The following is a 14,971-nucleotide window of genomic DNA, read 5'->3' as shown; positions in this document are numbered from 1 at the left end:
CCTTGGTTTCTGCTCCCCAAATGCATGTCTGTTAAGCCTTCAACCACTCCTCACGCAATCTTAGATCTCTCCTCATTCTGTCTATGCTCTCAGGGATGTCTACTCTGTGACAGAGCTTAATATGATCTGCAAACAGATTAATTTTTCCCTCCAACCCCCCCCCCCCTTGCAGTATTGAAGAGAACAAGGCCCAAGATCATACTATGAGGCATGCCACTAATCACCTTTCTTTATGCAGAGTAAATTTCATTTACTACCACCCTCTATTGTTTGCCTCTCATCCAGTTTCCAATCCAATGAAACTGGGGCCCACTCTCAGGCTGCTTAGTTTGTTTATTAGCCTTATGTATATTGACAGTATGAAAGGTTTTGCTGAAATCCATTTGTTAGAGAAAAAAGGTATTGGTGGATATGATTACATAGTTACACATTGTGGAAAAATTATTAATCCAGTGATTCTGACCTGATTGTCATAACTGAGGTTGAGAAGGATTTTTTTTTCACTGTTGCAGAATTGTTACAGGTACACAGTGTTTTTATGCCTGCCCTTGCATCACCACATAGAAAGCACAGTCAGTTAGAAAAAGGTTGGATTCAGTTGCTCTTTCTTCTTTCAACCCAAGCCCAGGACCAGTGGAAGCACTAGACTAACTAGGCAGCCAGCAAGAGGGCAGCAGGCTAGTGCTTTCACTGGCTCTGCAGGCAGTGTTCCTTTTCAGAGCACAACGCATTGCCCAGGCCCTAGCAGTATCGTGTACCAGTTTCCCAGGTGGCAGCAGCATTGTGCAGGGTTTAAGCTACTACTTCCCTGCCCCTGCATTGCTAACCCATCCTGTTTGTTAGTGCAGGGAGCATGCTGCAGTGCAGGAAAGGAAGGGAATCATCTATCCTAGCCACAATCCAGGCAAGGGCCACTTCAGCCAGACACTAGATTAGTCAGAGCAAGATCATCCCTACCAGGATTATCTCAATCAGAAAATCCATGCAGCTACCTCTCAGCTATTGCACCAAGCCTGGGGGGTACCCTTTTCTCCACAACCCTAAGAGGTGATGGGATTCTAATCTACTAGAGCTGAAGGTGGGGGCCTGAGAGAGCATGAGTGCAAATAAGAGCATGTGAGTGAACATGTGTGTATGTGAGAGCATGTGAGAAAGAGCATGTATGTAAGAGTATGTGTGTGTGTGAGCATGTGAGAGAAAGCTTGTGTTTATGAGAGAGCATGTGAGAGTGCATATGTGTATATGTATGAAAGCATGTATGAGTTCATGTATGTGTGAGAGCTTGTGAGAGAGAGCGCATGTGTATGTGTGCTTGTGAGAGAGAAGCATGTGGAGGGAGAGAGCATATATGAGTTGGAGAGAATGTGTATGTGAGAAAGAAAGTTTGAGCGCAATTCCCCTCCCCTCTCCCTCCTAGCTAATCTATAACAATCTCAGGGCGACTGGAAATCAAAGGTTTCCTGTATGGAGAGCGGGGTTGGGGGGGGGGGTGTTATCCTTAGAAGTTTTAATTGTTGGGTTTATTTGATGTTTCTACTGTTTTGAAATATTTTATTGGTGTTTAGGAAATTTTTTAAAATTTGTATTAGAATTTTAATTTATTGGATGATCTATTCATAAGCTATGTTGAAATATTTATTTTTTATTTGTATGGTTTTACTATTGTGATTGATGTTTTATATTTCTTGATTTTATTATTTTGTATTTTCTGAGGAATTGTGGTGATTCTAATTTTTCATTTTTGCACTGCAGAGACTGGCTTCTTGCAGTTTCCAGTTCAGCTTTTGTCTGCACATTTGTATTTATACTTTATGGTCTCTTTATTTTGTATTTAGAGAGGGTTTGTTTGTGTTCTGCATATGTGACTGAGGTATGGTATTCTGCTAGAGTGTAGTTTCTGTGTATGGATCTATAGCAGTCTGGCTTGTTCTAGTTTCCTAATAGAGAAGTCAACATATGCTTGAAAGCATTACAGAATGGATGGATGAGTCTATTGTGACCTTGTTCAGAGCTTATACAAAAAAATTTTTTACTGATAAAAAGAAACATCCCAGGACATATATTCTCACTTGAATTGTGGATGGCTTTCAGTTCACCAAAGTCAACAGAATCATTACGCCCAGGTTGACACGCTTTCCAGTCCTTCCCCCTTATTTGGCAAAAGAAGTCACCTTTTACAACATTCTTCTTCCAAAAATTTCTCTTGCTCCAGTCTCGGTGGGAGATTAAAGCATAACTCTCTTCGTGCCCCCAAAATCTTGTTATCTTGTTCTTATGAGATTTTAAATGTTGTCAAGTATGGGCAACCATAGGCTCCCAGAATCTTAGGTGGTGGCAGAAGTGTAGTGGTGTTGTAGGGTCTGGTGTACTATTTGCAATGTTACTTTTTCATAGGTAGGGTTGCTACCATTTGCATTAGTGTTGTTTTAGTAGGGGGATTTACTATATTGAAATTATAATTCAATTTACTTGTGGCTTTCTGAGGGCCAATCCTACACCCAACACGCATTGCAATAGACCTAAAACCATGTGGATTCCAAGTGGTTTTTTTGCAGGGTTTTCTTGTTGGCACCATAGCAATGCATGTAATATAATATACATGTTGTTGTTAAGTGATATTCTTACCTCAGAATGTCCTTTTTCATTGAAATGTGTTATTATAAATGCAAAATTTCTGTGGGGGGGGGGAGGTGCAAGGGAGGGAGGGCACTGGATTGTAAAGTTCGCCTGGAGTGCCTAAAACCCTTGCTGTAGCCATGCCCAAACTGACTATATAACTATATAACTTGATTGCTAGTGCTCCATGGTTGCAAAAAAAAAGTATCAGTGTTCAAAATTTGTTTCACTGACTATGCCAGTGTCCCTTTAAAATGAATCCTGCACCCAGAATATTGGGCAGCCCTTGATAAAAGCTTTCAGCATGTAGTAATCTTTAACTTGCATCAAATAAAAAATGTGATGTTCAAGCAATTATTCATGTTAGTTACTAAAGAAGCACTCGTGTAGTTCATCTGCTCATCTAGAAGCATTTAGTTTGGGAAGCATATCACAAGCAGCATCATGCACATAACGTGTGATTGCTCCATCTTTTCAATAATGTTATTAGGCAATATAAAGACCAACCCAACAGTAATCTGCCCAAATCATATCAGGGCCACTGTAATCCATTGGTTGATATTGATAAAAATATCCCCAGTGGCATCCCATGATACCATTAGTATCACCAGAAATGGTTAAAGAATGTCTAAAAAAAACTTTTGATTTAATTTTTTGACAGTCTGTATAGCGGGTTAAACCAAAGCACACATGATTTTCAAACAAAATATAAACTTGGATTAGAGGAATAGGCTAGTAGCTAGAGAGGAGTGGACTGAGAGCCTGGGAAGTCACGGTTCAAATTCTGGTGATGCTCCTTGTGACTTTGGGCAAGTCATTTCATTCACCATTGCCTCAAGTACAAACTTTGATTGTAAGCCTTCTGGGACAGGGATCTACCAGCTGCATCTGAATTTGTAACTTGTCTTGAGCTTGAATGGAGAAGCAGTTAATTAAATGCTAATTCTAAATCCATATCCAAGCAAAAAGAATTTGAAAATGCATGTTCAACGTGTAAGTTCTGCTGTCCACCCTGTGAGTGCTGGAAGTTTCACCTACAGTGTAATAAGTGGCATTGCCTTGGAAGTATGTTAACAGAATTCTCTTTCTTTGGTCCATATAGGAAATCAGGTGAGCAGTCGTCTGATGAGTATGCGCAGTGCCAATGGACTGTTGATGCTACCTCCAAAGACAGAGCAGTATGTGGAACTTCATAAGGGCGAGGTGGTAGATGTCATGGTGATTGGAAGGCTATGATGTCACCAGCAGGAGAGAAGCATTGGTGCATGTCCACATATCATTGACTGTATCCTGTAATATGCAAATGGCACAGCTAGTTTTTATGATTTGGATAAAGTTGATCAATATAGTCAACATCTTGAACTAATTTCAAAATGAATTTAAAGAAAAATACCTTTTAAAATCAATCTTATAAAAGAATCTATTCTGATTATATCAAAGCAACTTTTTCCTTCATTGCAATTGCTTTGTGTGTTCAATGCTAGGTCAGATAGCAGTAGCTTTTAGTAGACAGCAGTAGGTGCCTGCAGAACTTGTGTTTTTCTCATCTTTAAACTACCAATACTTATGCTCTTAACAAGGCTGTCTGCTTACTTTATACTAGCTTAGATGACACTGCTATTTCCCATATTAGTACGCTTCATAATTGCTTCACAAAGAGCTTTGCTTGTTCTTTATCTTGTATCTCGTGTTTAAGTGCACAGTGCCAAAAGCAGAGTGGCTGCAGAGGAACCAAGCGGGCAAGGCTACACCCCTACTGCCAAGTTCAGGGGTCCCAAATCCCAGCAGCCGCCCAGCTCAGTACTACTGGGCAGTAACTGGATACCTTTTAGTTGAATAAACAACAAAAATTGCTTCCTTAAGTGCTGACAGCCTTTTTAACCAATACATTTAAAAAAAAATGTACAGAAAAAAATAATCAAAGACTGATCTTGTACAGATAATAGTGTACCAGCATTCATGTGACAATTAATAAAGCAAAGAAAAGAAATATTGAACAACTCTGTACCATAACATTTTCTGTAATGATATTGAAACAAAAATGAATAAAAAAAATTCCTTGATCATTATTTAAAAAAACACTTATCTGGCACCTGCTTCATTCTTTAGTAGTATCTGAATTCAGCATCATATATCCTCAATTTGAAAAGAAGATATTTCAACATCATGAAAATTCTTGATGTTCTGAATACATCAGAAAAAGAAACGTAATTGTCAGAGAAGTTGCTCCAGTCCCCAAGAGCAGCCTGTGTTGCTGGCTCCATTGCTAGGCATGAATATAAAGGCACACACGAAAGCAGATAGTACAAGCTAGCCGCTGAGAACCAATTTGTAGCCCACATATGTTACATAGTAACATAGTAAACAATGGCAAAAAGAGACTATCCATATCCAGTCCATCCTACCCACATAGTTAAGGATACATCCCAGCTGCTAGCCACAGAGCGTGACTACGGTACCTCCAAGATATCGCCTTATACAGGACAGGTTTTTTTGTTTTACTGCTTTGTACTCTGCCATCTTGCGTAGAAGAACATACGAGATCACCACTCATTTCTGTCCGGCACCCATCTTTCCCATGTCAAAACACAGGGCTCTGAAATGATCTAAATAGACAACAACATCTGCACTAGGTTCCCTGCATAGCCTACCAGACTGACCCAGCTATGTGAGCACCTGCATTTCCACCAAGACTTCTAGTTATTACAGAACATGCAGCCTGCCAGGCAGACCTAGCCATGCAAATACCTGTGTTACCTTGAGCACTGCAAATATTTGATATTAACTTCTGTGCCATATGTTCTCGCAGCCCCAATATCTATTGTTAACTCAGGTGAGTATACCATGATGAATGCTTACATACTTGTCACTAGGTCATGCTTTCTATTCTGTTCACTTTTAGCAACTTATCCCATGCCCTCTTAAACTCCATTACTGTTTTAGTGACTAGACCTCATCTGTCATATAAATGGAAGATATAGTTCCAGTAAAGCAAATACATTTATTTTTTGGAGGACCATAGAGTGTATTTAGCACTGCACTGATTTTGATTATCCACAGGAAGGGGTTACTAGTAGACAGGGCCGGTGCATCCTATTAGGTGAACTAGGTGGTCTCCTAGAGCATCAACCATTAGGGGGCGCCAAAGGGCAGCCATGTGGGGCCGCGAGCGGAGCTTATCCTGCTCGCGGCAAAAAGAAGCACACACTTGGCGGGCCGCAAGCGGCACCTCAGCAAATGAGGTAGGAGTCGGGATCAGGGGGGCTGGCGCAAGGCAGAAATTTCACCTGGGGTGCCTAATATCCTTGCATCGGCCCTGCTGTTAGATGACAGTTGTCTTTTTGGCAGGAGGTGAATGGGTCTGAATTTGCTAATGAAAATTTTGGAGATTCTCCCAGGACAAGCAGGATGGTAGTCCTCACATATGGGTGACATCATCAGATGGAGCCCTGACACGGAATACTTTTGTCAAAGTTTCTAGAACTTTGACTGGCACACTGAGCATGCCCAGCAAGCCACTAACCCTGTGGCCACTAGGGATCCCCCTTCAGTCGCTTTTTTTCTGCGCAGCAAGTTGCCTCGCGGTTAGGAGCTCATGGAAAAACTCAAAGTTTATCTTCTTATTTTACCCTCACTGGGGTCCCCCATTGCACCCTGTTCCCTCTGATACTCGGTAAGTGTTTTCCTCATGGTTTGCGGTCGATTCCCGGGAACACTCTTCTTGGTGCCCGAAGGTCATCGACCCCACTCGTGCCAAATTTTTGATATGGCAACCGGGTTTAGAAAATGCCCCGAGTGTCTGAGGACCATGTCCATAATGAACCCGCATGATGTTTGTGTTCTGTGCTTAGGACCCTTGCACAAAGTTCGATAGTGCTCTAGTTGCACACAGATGACCCCTAAAGGCAGGTGTGCTCGACTGGACAAGATGGAGCACCTTTTGGGTCAAAACAGGTTGCTCCATCGACTCCAACTCAAGTAGCGCCGACCAGAAAGGGTCCATCGACTTCGGAGATGCCCCACCAAGAACACCGCGGCGCGGGTGACAGTCCGTCGCCGACCCCCTCAAAGGCATCATCATCATCATCATCCTCGGTGCCAGAGAAGGACCGAGCACTGAGGGAAACATTGTCACCGGCATCAACATGCATCCCCGCTCGGTGCCGGCACTGAGACTGCAGCAGCATTGACTTCCACCGAGCCACCTGTGAAGAGGGCCCACAGAGAGGAGCCCCCATCCTCCTCTGGATCCGGGATCCCGAGGCATTCCCCATCGATATCGGTGCCGGGCACCGAGCCTCCACAGGCCTCCGTGGAGGCTCCGGTGATGCCTAGCCTGCCTCCTACCCCAGGTGCCGTGCCACCCATGCTGGTTTTTCAGGAGGAATTGGACCGCATGGTCCAAAAGGCAGTGCTGAATGCCCTACAAGGCTTCCAATCGGCACCAGAACCGGCGCCCTCGATGTTCGCACCGCTCTTCAAGCGCCTGGACACGCTCATCGATGCCTTCCTGGCACCTAGTCGTCCATCGAAGCCTCCACAGGTCCCGATTCCCATACCGGGTTCCTCGGAGGAGGAAGAGGCGATTCCCGGCCAGATCCCTCCATGGGAACCACCGATGCCGGAACCCATGCCAGGGCTCATCTGCTTTGGTGCCCTCGATGCCGGTGCCGCATCCATCAATGCCTTCCCGCCCTCTCGGCTTTGGTATACTTCCTCCCTCAGGGAGGCCACCAGGAGAAGGGGAAACTCCCTATAATCCATTGGAGGATGCATCCTCAGATGATTCCTCACAAGCTTCCGAGGAATTGCTCTCAGAGCCTTCACCCCTGGAAGAAAGGCGACGATCTCCTCCAGAAGACCTCTCCTTTGCTAGCTTTGTCAAGGAAATGTCTGACACTATCCCATTTCTGCTGGTTACGGAATAAGTCGCTCACCACAAGATGTTGGAGGTCTTACAGTTTGTAGATGCTCCAAAGGAGATAATGGCAATACCAATACATGAAGTACTTCTTGACCTCTTGCACCGCCTGTGGGACCATCCAAGTACTGTACCTCCAGTCAACAGAAAGACAGATGCTATGTATCTGGTCCAACAAGCCCCAGGTTTTCAAAAAGGTCAGCTGCCCCACCATTTTGTAGTGGTGGAATCAGCACAGAAAAAAACTAAAAGATCATATCCACACTCCTCTGCTCCTCCTGTTAAGGAACAGAAGGCATTAGATGCATTATGACGCAGAGTCTTTCAAGTGTCCATGTTGAAAGCGCAAATAGCAGCGTATCAACTATATATGACCCAATATACTAGAAATCTCTGGAAACAAGTCCAGGAATTTGCAGAGACATTACCACAATAACAACAAGAGAACTTGTCCTCCATCCTGCAAAAAGCATTGGAATCAGGCAAGCACGAGGTCAGAACTGCTTACGACTCTTTTGAAACAGCATCCAGATTCTCGGCAGCAGGCAGCAGTGCTAGGCGCTAGGCCTGGCTCAAGGCTTCAGACCTATGCCCAGAGGTGCAGGACAAGCTTGCAGATCTACTCTGTACAGAAGATAACCTGTTTGGGGACAAGATCCAGGACGCAGTGGCCCAGTTAAAAGACCATCATGAGACACTGCATCTATTGTCAATTGTCTCCCCAGATGTTCCCTCCAGAGCCCATAGGGGCACACAAAGGAACATCAGAAAACAATTCTACCGACCACGCAGGTATTATCCTCCCGTGTCCCGTGCTAGACCAGCTCGGGCCCCTCAGAGAGGACATGCATACCAAGCGAGGACACCTAGAGCACAGCCAGCTCCACAAGCTGGTCCTGCGTCTGGATTTTAACTCCTTTCCAGAGAGCAGCAGCCATTCCCCCTTGATCCCACAACCCAGTTCACCAGTGGGAGGCCGCCTTTGCCACTTTGCAACCAATTAGCACCCAATTACCATGGACCAGTGGGTACTGTCCATCATAACCCATGATTACCGTCTAAATTTTATACCCCCGAACTTCCCACCCATTCCATCCTGGAGCTGGGATGATCACACAGGACTTCTCGAGTCAGAGCTCTTGACCCTTCTGTGGCCAGAGCTGTAGAACAGGTTCCATCGAATCAGCAGGAGAGAGGGTTCTACTCCAGGAACTTCCTAATTCCAAAAAAGACCGGCGGCCTCCAGCCTATTCTGGATCTCCGTGCCTTAAACACTTTTCTTCACAAGGAACTGTTCAGAATGGTGTCCCTGGGCACCATGCTCCCTCTGCTACAACAAAGGGATTGGCTCTGCTCTCTGGACCTTCAAGACGCATACGCCCACATTGCAATCTTCCCTCCTCATAGCAAGTACCTGCGATTCGTGGTGGGCCAAGGGCATTATCAATATAGAGTACTGCAATTCGGTCTGGCCTCAGCACCTCGAGTGTTCATGAAGAACCTGACAGTAGTGGCTGCACATTTGTGCTGCAAGGGCATACACATCTTCCCATACCTGGATGACTGGCTCATAAAAAGCCAGTCCAGACAAGGAGCCCTCGCCTCCCTCGGTCTCACTATACGGCTCCTGCACTCACTGGGATTTCTGATCAACTACCCGAAATCCCACTTGACACCGTCTCACCATCTCTCTTTTATAGGAGCCGACCTAGACACCATAGTGACCAAAGGGTTCTTAACCAACAACCACGCTGACCAACCTCACCAGCTCTATCTGCAGTCGACAGCCTCGGCTTGACAACTACTGACATTGCTTGGCCATATGGCATCAACAGTCCATGTCACCCAATGGCACACTTAGCCATGAGACTGACACAATGGACTTTAAAGTCTGAGTGGCATCAAGCCATTCAACCGCTTACATCCCTTGTCCACATAACCATTCAACTTTGTTTGTCCCTTACTTGGTGGATGGTCAAGGCCAACTTACATAACAGGTCTAGCCTTCCAGCAACCGGCTCCTCAGGTGACCTTAACCATGGACGCCTCCAACCTAGGTTGGGGAGCTCATCTCAAAGGCCTTCAGACCCAAGGGACTTGGACAAAAATCAAAGTGACCTTTCAGGTCAACTTTCTGGAGCTTCGAGCGATGCTGTATGCCCTTTATGCATTCAAGGAGTGCCTCTCCAACAAACAGAAAACCAAGTAACAATGTAGTACCTGAACAAACAGGGGGGCACGGGCTCTTATCTGCTCTGCCAGGAGGCAGCGCAGATCTGGGCCTGGGCCCTGTCACACTCAATTTTACTGCAAGCCACTTATCTGGCAGGCACACAGAATGCACTGGAGGACCACCTCAGTCGACGTTTCCAACCACATGTTTGGTCTCTGGATCCCTCTGTCGTGAGCAGAATCTTCCACCGGTGGGGTCAGCCAACTATCGACCTCTTTGCATCTAAACAGAACCGCAAAGTGGAACGCTTCTGCTCCCTACAGAGAGCAAAGAGCACCAACCATGGATGCCTTCGCTTGCCCCAGAACATGGGCCTGTTATATGCATACCCTCCAATTCCACTAATAAACAAGACTCTTGTAAAGCTACAACAGGACCGAGGCTCAATGATACTCATAGCCCCGTATTGGCCACACCAAGTCTGGTTTCCCATATTTCTCGACCTCTCCGCCCAGGAACCCATTCGCCTGGGCATAGCGCCCAACCTCATAACACAGAATCATGGCAAATTACGCCACCCGAACATCCAGACTCTGTCTCTGATGGCCTGGATGTTGAAAAGTTGATATTACAGCTCCTCAATCTTTCTAGTAGCGTCTCTCAAGTCCTCGTAGCTTCATGAAAACCTTCCACACGGAAGTCTTACCGCTCTAAGTGGAAGAGGTTTACCGTGTGGTGCACACAGAAAGGATTAAATTCCTTCACTTGCCCCACACCAACACTATTAGATTTCTCTGGCACCTCTCGTAATCTAGTCTCCAGACGTCATTTATCCATATACACCTTAGTGCCATCTCTGCTTACCATCAAGGAGTAGGGGGTGCCCCAATAATGGCTCAACCCCTGGTCTTGAGAGGTCTTGAACAAGTAGATGTGAATCGGTTATTTACACTTTCAGATAATAGAAGGACTAGGGGGCACTCCATGAAATTAGCAAGTAGCACATTTAAGACTAATCGGAGAAAATTATTTTTCACTCAATGCACAATTAAACTCTGGAATTTGTTGCCAGAGGATGTGGTTAGTGCAGTTAGTGTAACTGGGTTTAAAAAAGGTTTGGATAAGTTCTTGGAGGAAATGTCCATTAACTGCTATTAATCAAGTTTACTTAGGGAATAGCCACTGCTATTAATTGCATCAGTAGCATGGGATCTTCTTGGTGTTTGTGTAATTGCCAGGTTCTTCTGGCCTGGTTTGGCCTCTGTTGGAAACAGGATGCTGGGCTTGATGGACCCTTGGTCTGACCCAGCATGGCAATTTCTTATGTTCTTAAGAGTCGCTTCATGAGAGGCCTACTACAGCTTAAGCCTCCTTTACGATCACCGGTCGTGGCATGGGACTTCAATGTAGCATTTGCATGACTCATGCATCCTCCCTTTGAGCCCCTGCACTCCTGCAACCTCAGATACCTTACATGGAAAATTATTTTCCTAGTAGCCATTACATCTTCTCGCAGGGTAAGTGAGTTACAGGCCCTTGTGACCTACTCACCCTACACAAGGTTCCTACATGACCGGGTGGTTCTCCTCACTCACCCTAAATTCCTTCCTAAGGTGGTATCTGATTTCCACTTAAATCAGTCCATCGTCTTGCCCACCTTCTTTCCAAGGCCTCACACTCACCTGGGTGAGTGAGCTCTGATGCCCTGGACTGTAAGCGTGCGCTTGCATTTTATTTAGACTGCACCACAGTCCACAGAAAGTCCACCCAACTCTTTGTTTCTTTTGACAAAAACAAGCTTGGAGTTGCGGTGGGCAAGCAGCCCCTCTCCAACTGGTTAGCAGACTGCATTGAATTCTGCTACCAGCAAGAAGGCCTTCCACTCGAGGGATGAGGGAAGGCACACTCAGTCAAGGCCATGGAAACGTCAGTAGCGCACTAACGTTCAGTACCGATTACCGACATCTGCAGGGCTGCAACATGGACAAGGCTGGGCGACAAGACTCTGTCTTCGGCCAGTCTGTCCTAAGGAACTTATTCCCAGTGTAGGAACCCAACTCATCCTACCTCGACCCGCTGTGAATTTCAGGCTGCCTCATCGTTACCAGCAGCACCCCAGTTGTTGTGCCTGTTGCATATGTTGTGTGCTGCTTGGCCTGCTTCATTATGAGTCAGCCTGTAGCTTGCTATTCACCCATTTGTGAAGACTACCATCCTGCTTGACCTGAGAGAAAGCAGAGTTGCTTACCTGTAACAGGTATTCTCCCAGGACAGCAGGATGTTAGTCCTAATGAAACCCGTCCGCCACCCCGCAGAGTTGAGTTCGATCCTGTTTTCTTATGTTATTTTTCGCTCGTACTTTTGCTACAAACGAGACTGAAGGGGGACCCCTGGTGGCCACAGGGTTAGTGGCATACTGAGTATTCCATGTCAGGGCTCCATCTGATGATGTCACCCATATGTGAAGACTAACATCCTGCTATCTTGGGAGAACACCTGTTACAGGTAAGCAACTCTGCTTTACCTGCACCTTCAGAATCTCAGCTTCAGTGCATTTCTTTTCATTTTCAACTGTTAGAAAACTCTGAAAAATACGTTTGTTTTGCAACACTGCAGCATTTAGATTTCTGTCTACATTCAAGGAAACACACAGGTTTGTGGGAACTGTGTGGATACCAGTTTTGGGGTGATACTTTTAGTTGTGTTTGAGATGCTATAATGTGAAGAGTTTCTAGTACTTTTAACCAGTTTAAACTTTCTGTGCAATATTGTGCTGAGTCATGTTTTGGTTCCAGTTTAAGCAAAATTAATGTTAAAGCACAAAAAATTTGATCTGCCTCAAAATTGGTTTTGAAAAGAATTTAGAAAACCTGTTTCGTATTATGACTGGGGCCATAGGTTGCTAGGCAAGAAGTGGAAAAAGGCTGCTTTATGAATGTATCGCTAAAGGAAGAGATGGGGATAGTTACATGTAAATAAATATACAGCAACCCTAACATAGAAACATAAAACATGTGGTCAGAAAAGGATCAATTGGTCGATCCAGTCTGCCCATTTGTACCTGCCTAGTATAATGTCACAGTTCTTACTCAATTCGTGGTCTTTTGCCTCTCTCTGTCATTAAGGTTCCTTTGTGTCTAACCCAGGCATGCTTGAATTAAGACTAGACTGAAAGCACTTTACCTGGAGACAAAGTGACTTACTAAGTTCATTTCTTGCAGGACTTTCTAAACTGTGATGAGTACTGCAGTTTAGTTTAGTAAATCTCACATTCCCTCATCTGGAAATACACAGACTTTACCAGCAGTGGAAAGTCTGCTTATTCCCATCCATGAGAATATATATGGGGCAAGCACTCTGCCCGAAATCTGAAGTGGGGAAAGTAGCCCCAATTTCCCAACCCTCCCACTCCAAGCAGAAACCTCCCACCCTAGTCAGAAAGCTCTGCTCCTGTCTTTAGTTGCTCCCCACCTGATTTCCAAAAAAAGCACGCAAGCCCCCATATTGAAATCCTTCACCCAGATCACAGGTCCCCAAAGGTAGGAGCGATCCTAATCATTCCTGCCCTGGACAAAGGAGAACTATAGGTCAGCTGGCATGATTTTGAATTTCAATACCTGCAAAGCAGGATCAATTGGGTATCACTCTTACTTGTGGGGATCTGAGGCTGCTCTCATGTAAGGGGAGACCTAGGGAGTCTGGGTGGATACTGCACTGGGTTCAAGAGTCTTTTTTGGAAGTCAGGTAGTAGTGGATTTAAAGATGGAGCTAGAGCTTGCTAACCAGTGTAGGTGTACTTCTTAGGGGATAAAGGAAATCTCTCTAGGCGGAGCGAATAGAGGAAAGGGGTCGCTTTGAACGGGGATGCTGCAGGGGTCTTAGACTTTGGGGGAATGAGTAGTGTTAGACTCTACCAAGTAAGGTCTCTAGGTGCTAGATCTCCATTGGTGGTACCACTCTGGAGCTGGAGGAGTGGGGATCCCAAGAACATTGGCAGGCACGTTAGCCTGCCAAAGCTTACAGGGAATGTAAACTACACCTATTGAGATGCACTTGACGTTTGGAGACTTAACATTGATGGTGAGATTGATTGTAATCTACATTAAATCATTTTAATATTAATACATTGCTTTGCATGCAACACAGCTCATTAAAAGCCAAATTTTAAGAGGCCCACATGGACAAAACTTAGGGGATATACGTGGGGCCAGGCCGGGCGTGCTCCGAGCGCATTTTATAAATGGCCCGGCCACACGAGTATCCCCCAAATTGTGCTGAAGTGCCGGGCTATGTGAAAGGGGCGGGGCAGGGGCCGACTGGGCCAGCACGTGTAACTTACTTCTGCTTATTAAAGCAGGTAAGTTTAAAAACAAAACAAAAAAAACTAGGTGGTTAGGGTCAGGGAGGAGAGGGGAAAAGATAGGAAGGATAGTTAGGGGAATAAGAAAGTTACCTCCCAGTCCGCTGCTTAATTGGAGCAGACTGGGAGGGAACTGGGAAAAAGGATCTCGTTGCTGTGCGTATTTTTTTTTTTTTTTAATCTCCCTCGCGCGAGTGAGTAGGGCACCTGCATGCACATGCATTGGATTTTATAACATGCACACGGCAACGTGTGCATGTTATAAAATCGGCATGTCCATGTGTGCGTGTCGGGAACCGCGTGCAGGTTTAAAAATCTACCCTTAAGTTTTGCTGTGCATTACCCCAAATTTTTCCATATTATCAGCAAAGCAGAATTGGACATTACCAATAACATGCATTAATGCATTGTTAATGCTCATCAAGCCCCAAATTCTGTGTTTAATGCACCTTGGTAAATAGGCTCCATAATTTTATGAGGTCAAAGCTCAAGTGACTCAACCAGATAACCACCCAAAAATGTTGATCAACCAGTCATAACTTCCATTCAACAGTATTTAAGGCATATCACGAGTCATCGACATTTTCCATTTATTTCATTAGTCTCTTTCCCCTATAATTTTGGGATCAAAGGTCAACATCACTTGTTCTTTCCATCATTGTGATCATGCAGTTTGTATACTGATGACTTCCTAACACAAAGATAACTTGTCATATTCAATTTTTTTTTAATGGAATAAGCCTATAATGCTTAATAAAATCAATATTTGAATACCTTTGTTGTATACTTTGTATTTTTTTGCTCTTCACTTAATGGTGCTGTGGATGCATGATGGTGTAAGAGGGCTTGAGATTGCTGATGGTACCACAGAAGCGGCTCCAAGGTGATGAAATAACCCATG

General features: G+C 44.9%; 1 protein-coding gene across 7 annotated transcripts in view; it reads left to right on the top strand.

Annotated features, from left to right (window-relative positions):
- GPHN (gephyrin) overlaps positions 1 to 4,697 on the top strand; it is a 1,154,395-nt gene extending 1,149,698 nt beyond the window's left edge. For all 7 annotated transcript variants that reach the window (XM_029598877.1, XM_029598878.1, XM_029598879.1 and 4 more), the window contains one exon: positions 3,719 to 4,697. In XM_029598877.1, the coding sequence (XP_029454737.1) occupies positions 3,719 to 3,852 (134 nt within the window). In that variant the 3' untranslated portion in view covers positions 3,853 to 4,697. The remainder of the gene's footprint in view (positions 1 to 3,718) is intronic.
- Positions 4,698 to 14,971: the final 10,274 nt, after the last annotated feature.

This window comes from Rhinatrema bivittatum, chromosome 4, assembly GCF_901001135.1.
Source record: "Rhinatrema bivittatum chromosome 4, aRhiBiv1.1, whole genome shotgun sequence".
NCBI classification, from domain to species: Eukaryota; Metazoa; Chordata; class Amphibia; order Gymnophiona; family Rhinatrematidae; genus Rhinatrema; species Rhinatrema bivittatum.
Note: the sequence above shows the minus strand (reverse complement) of the source record. Positions and strands in the feature narration are given on the sequence as shown.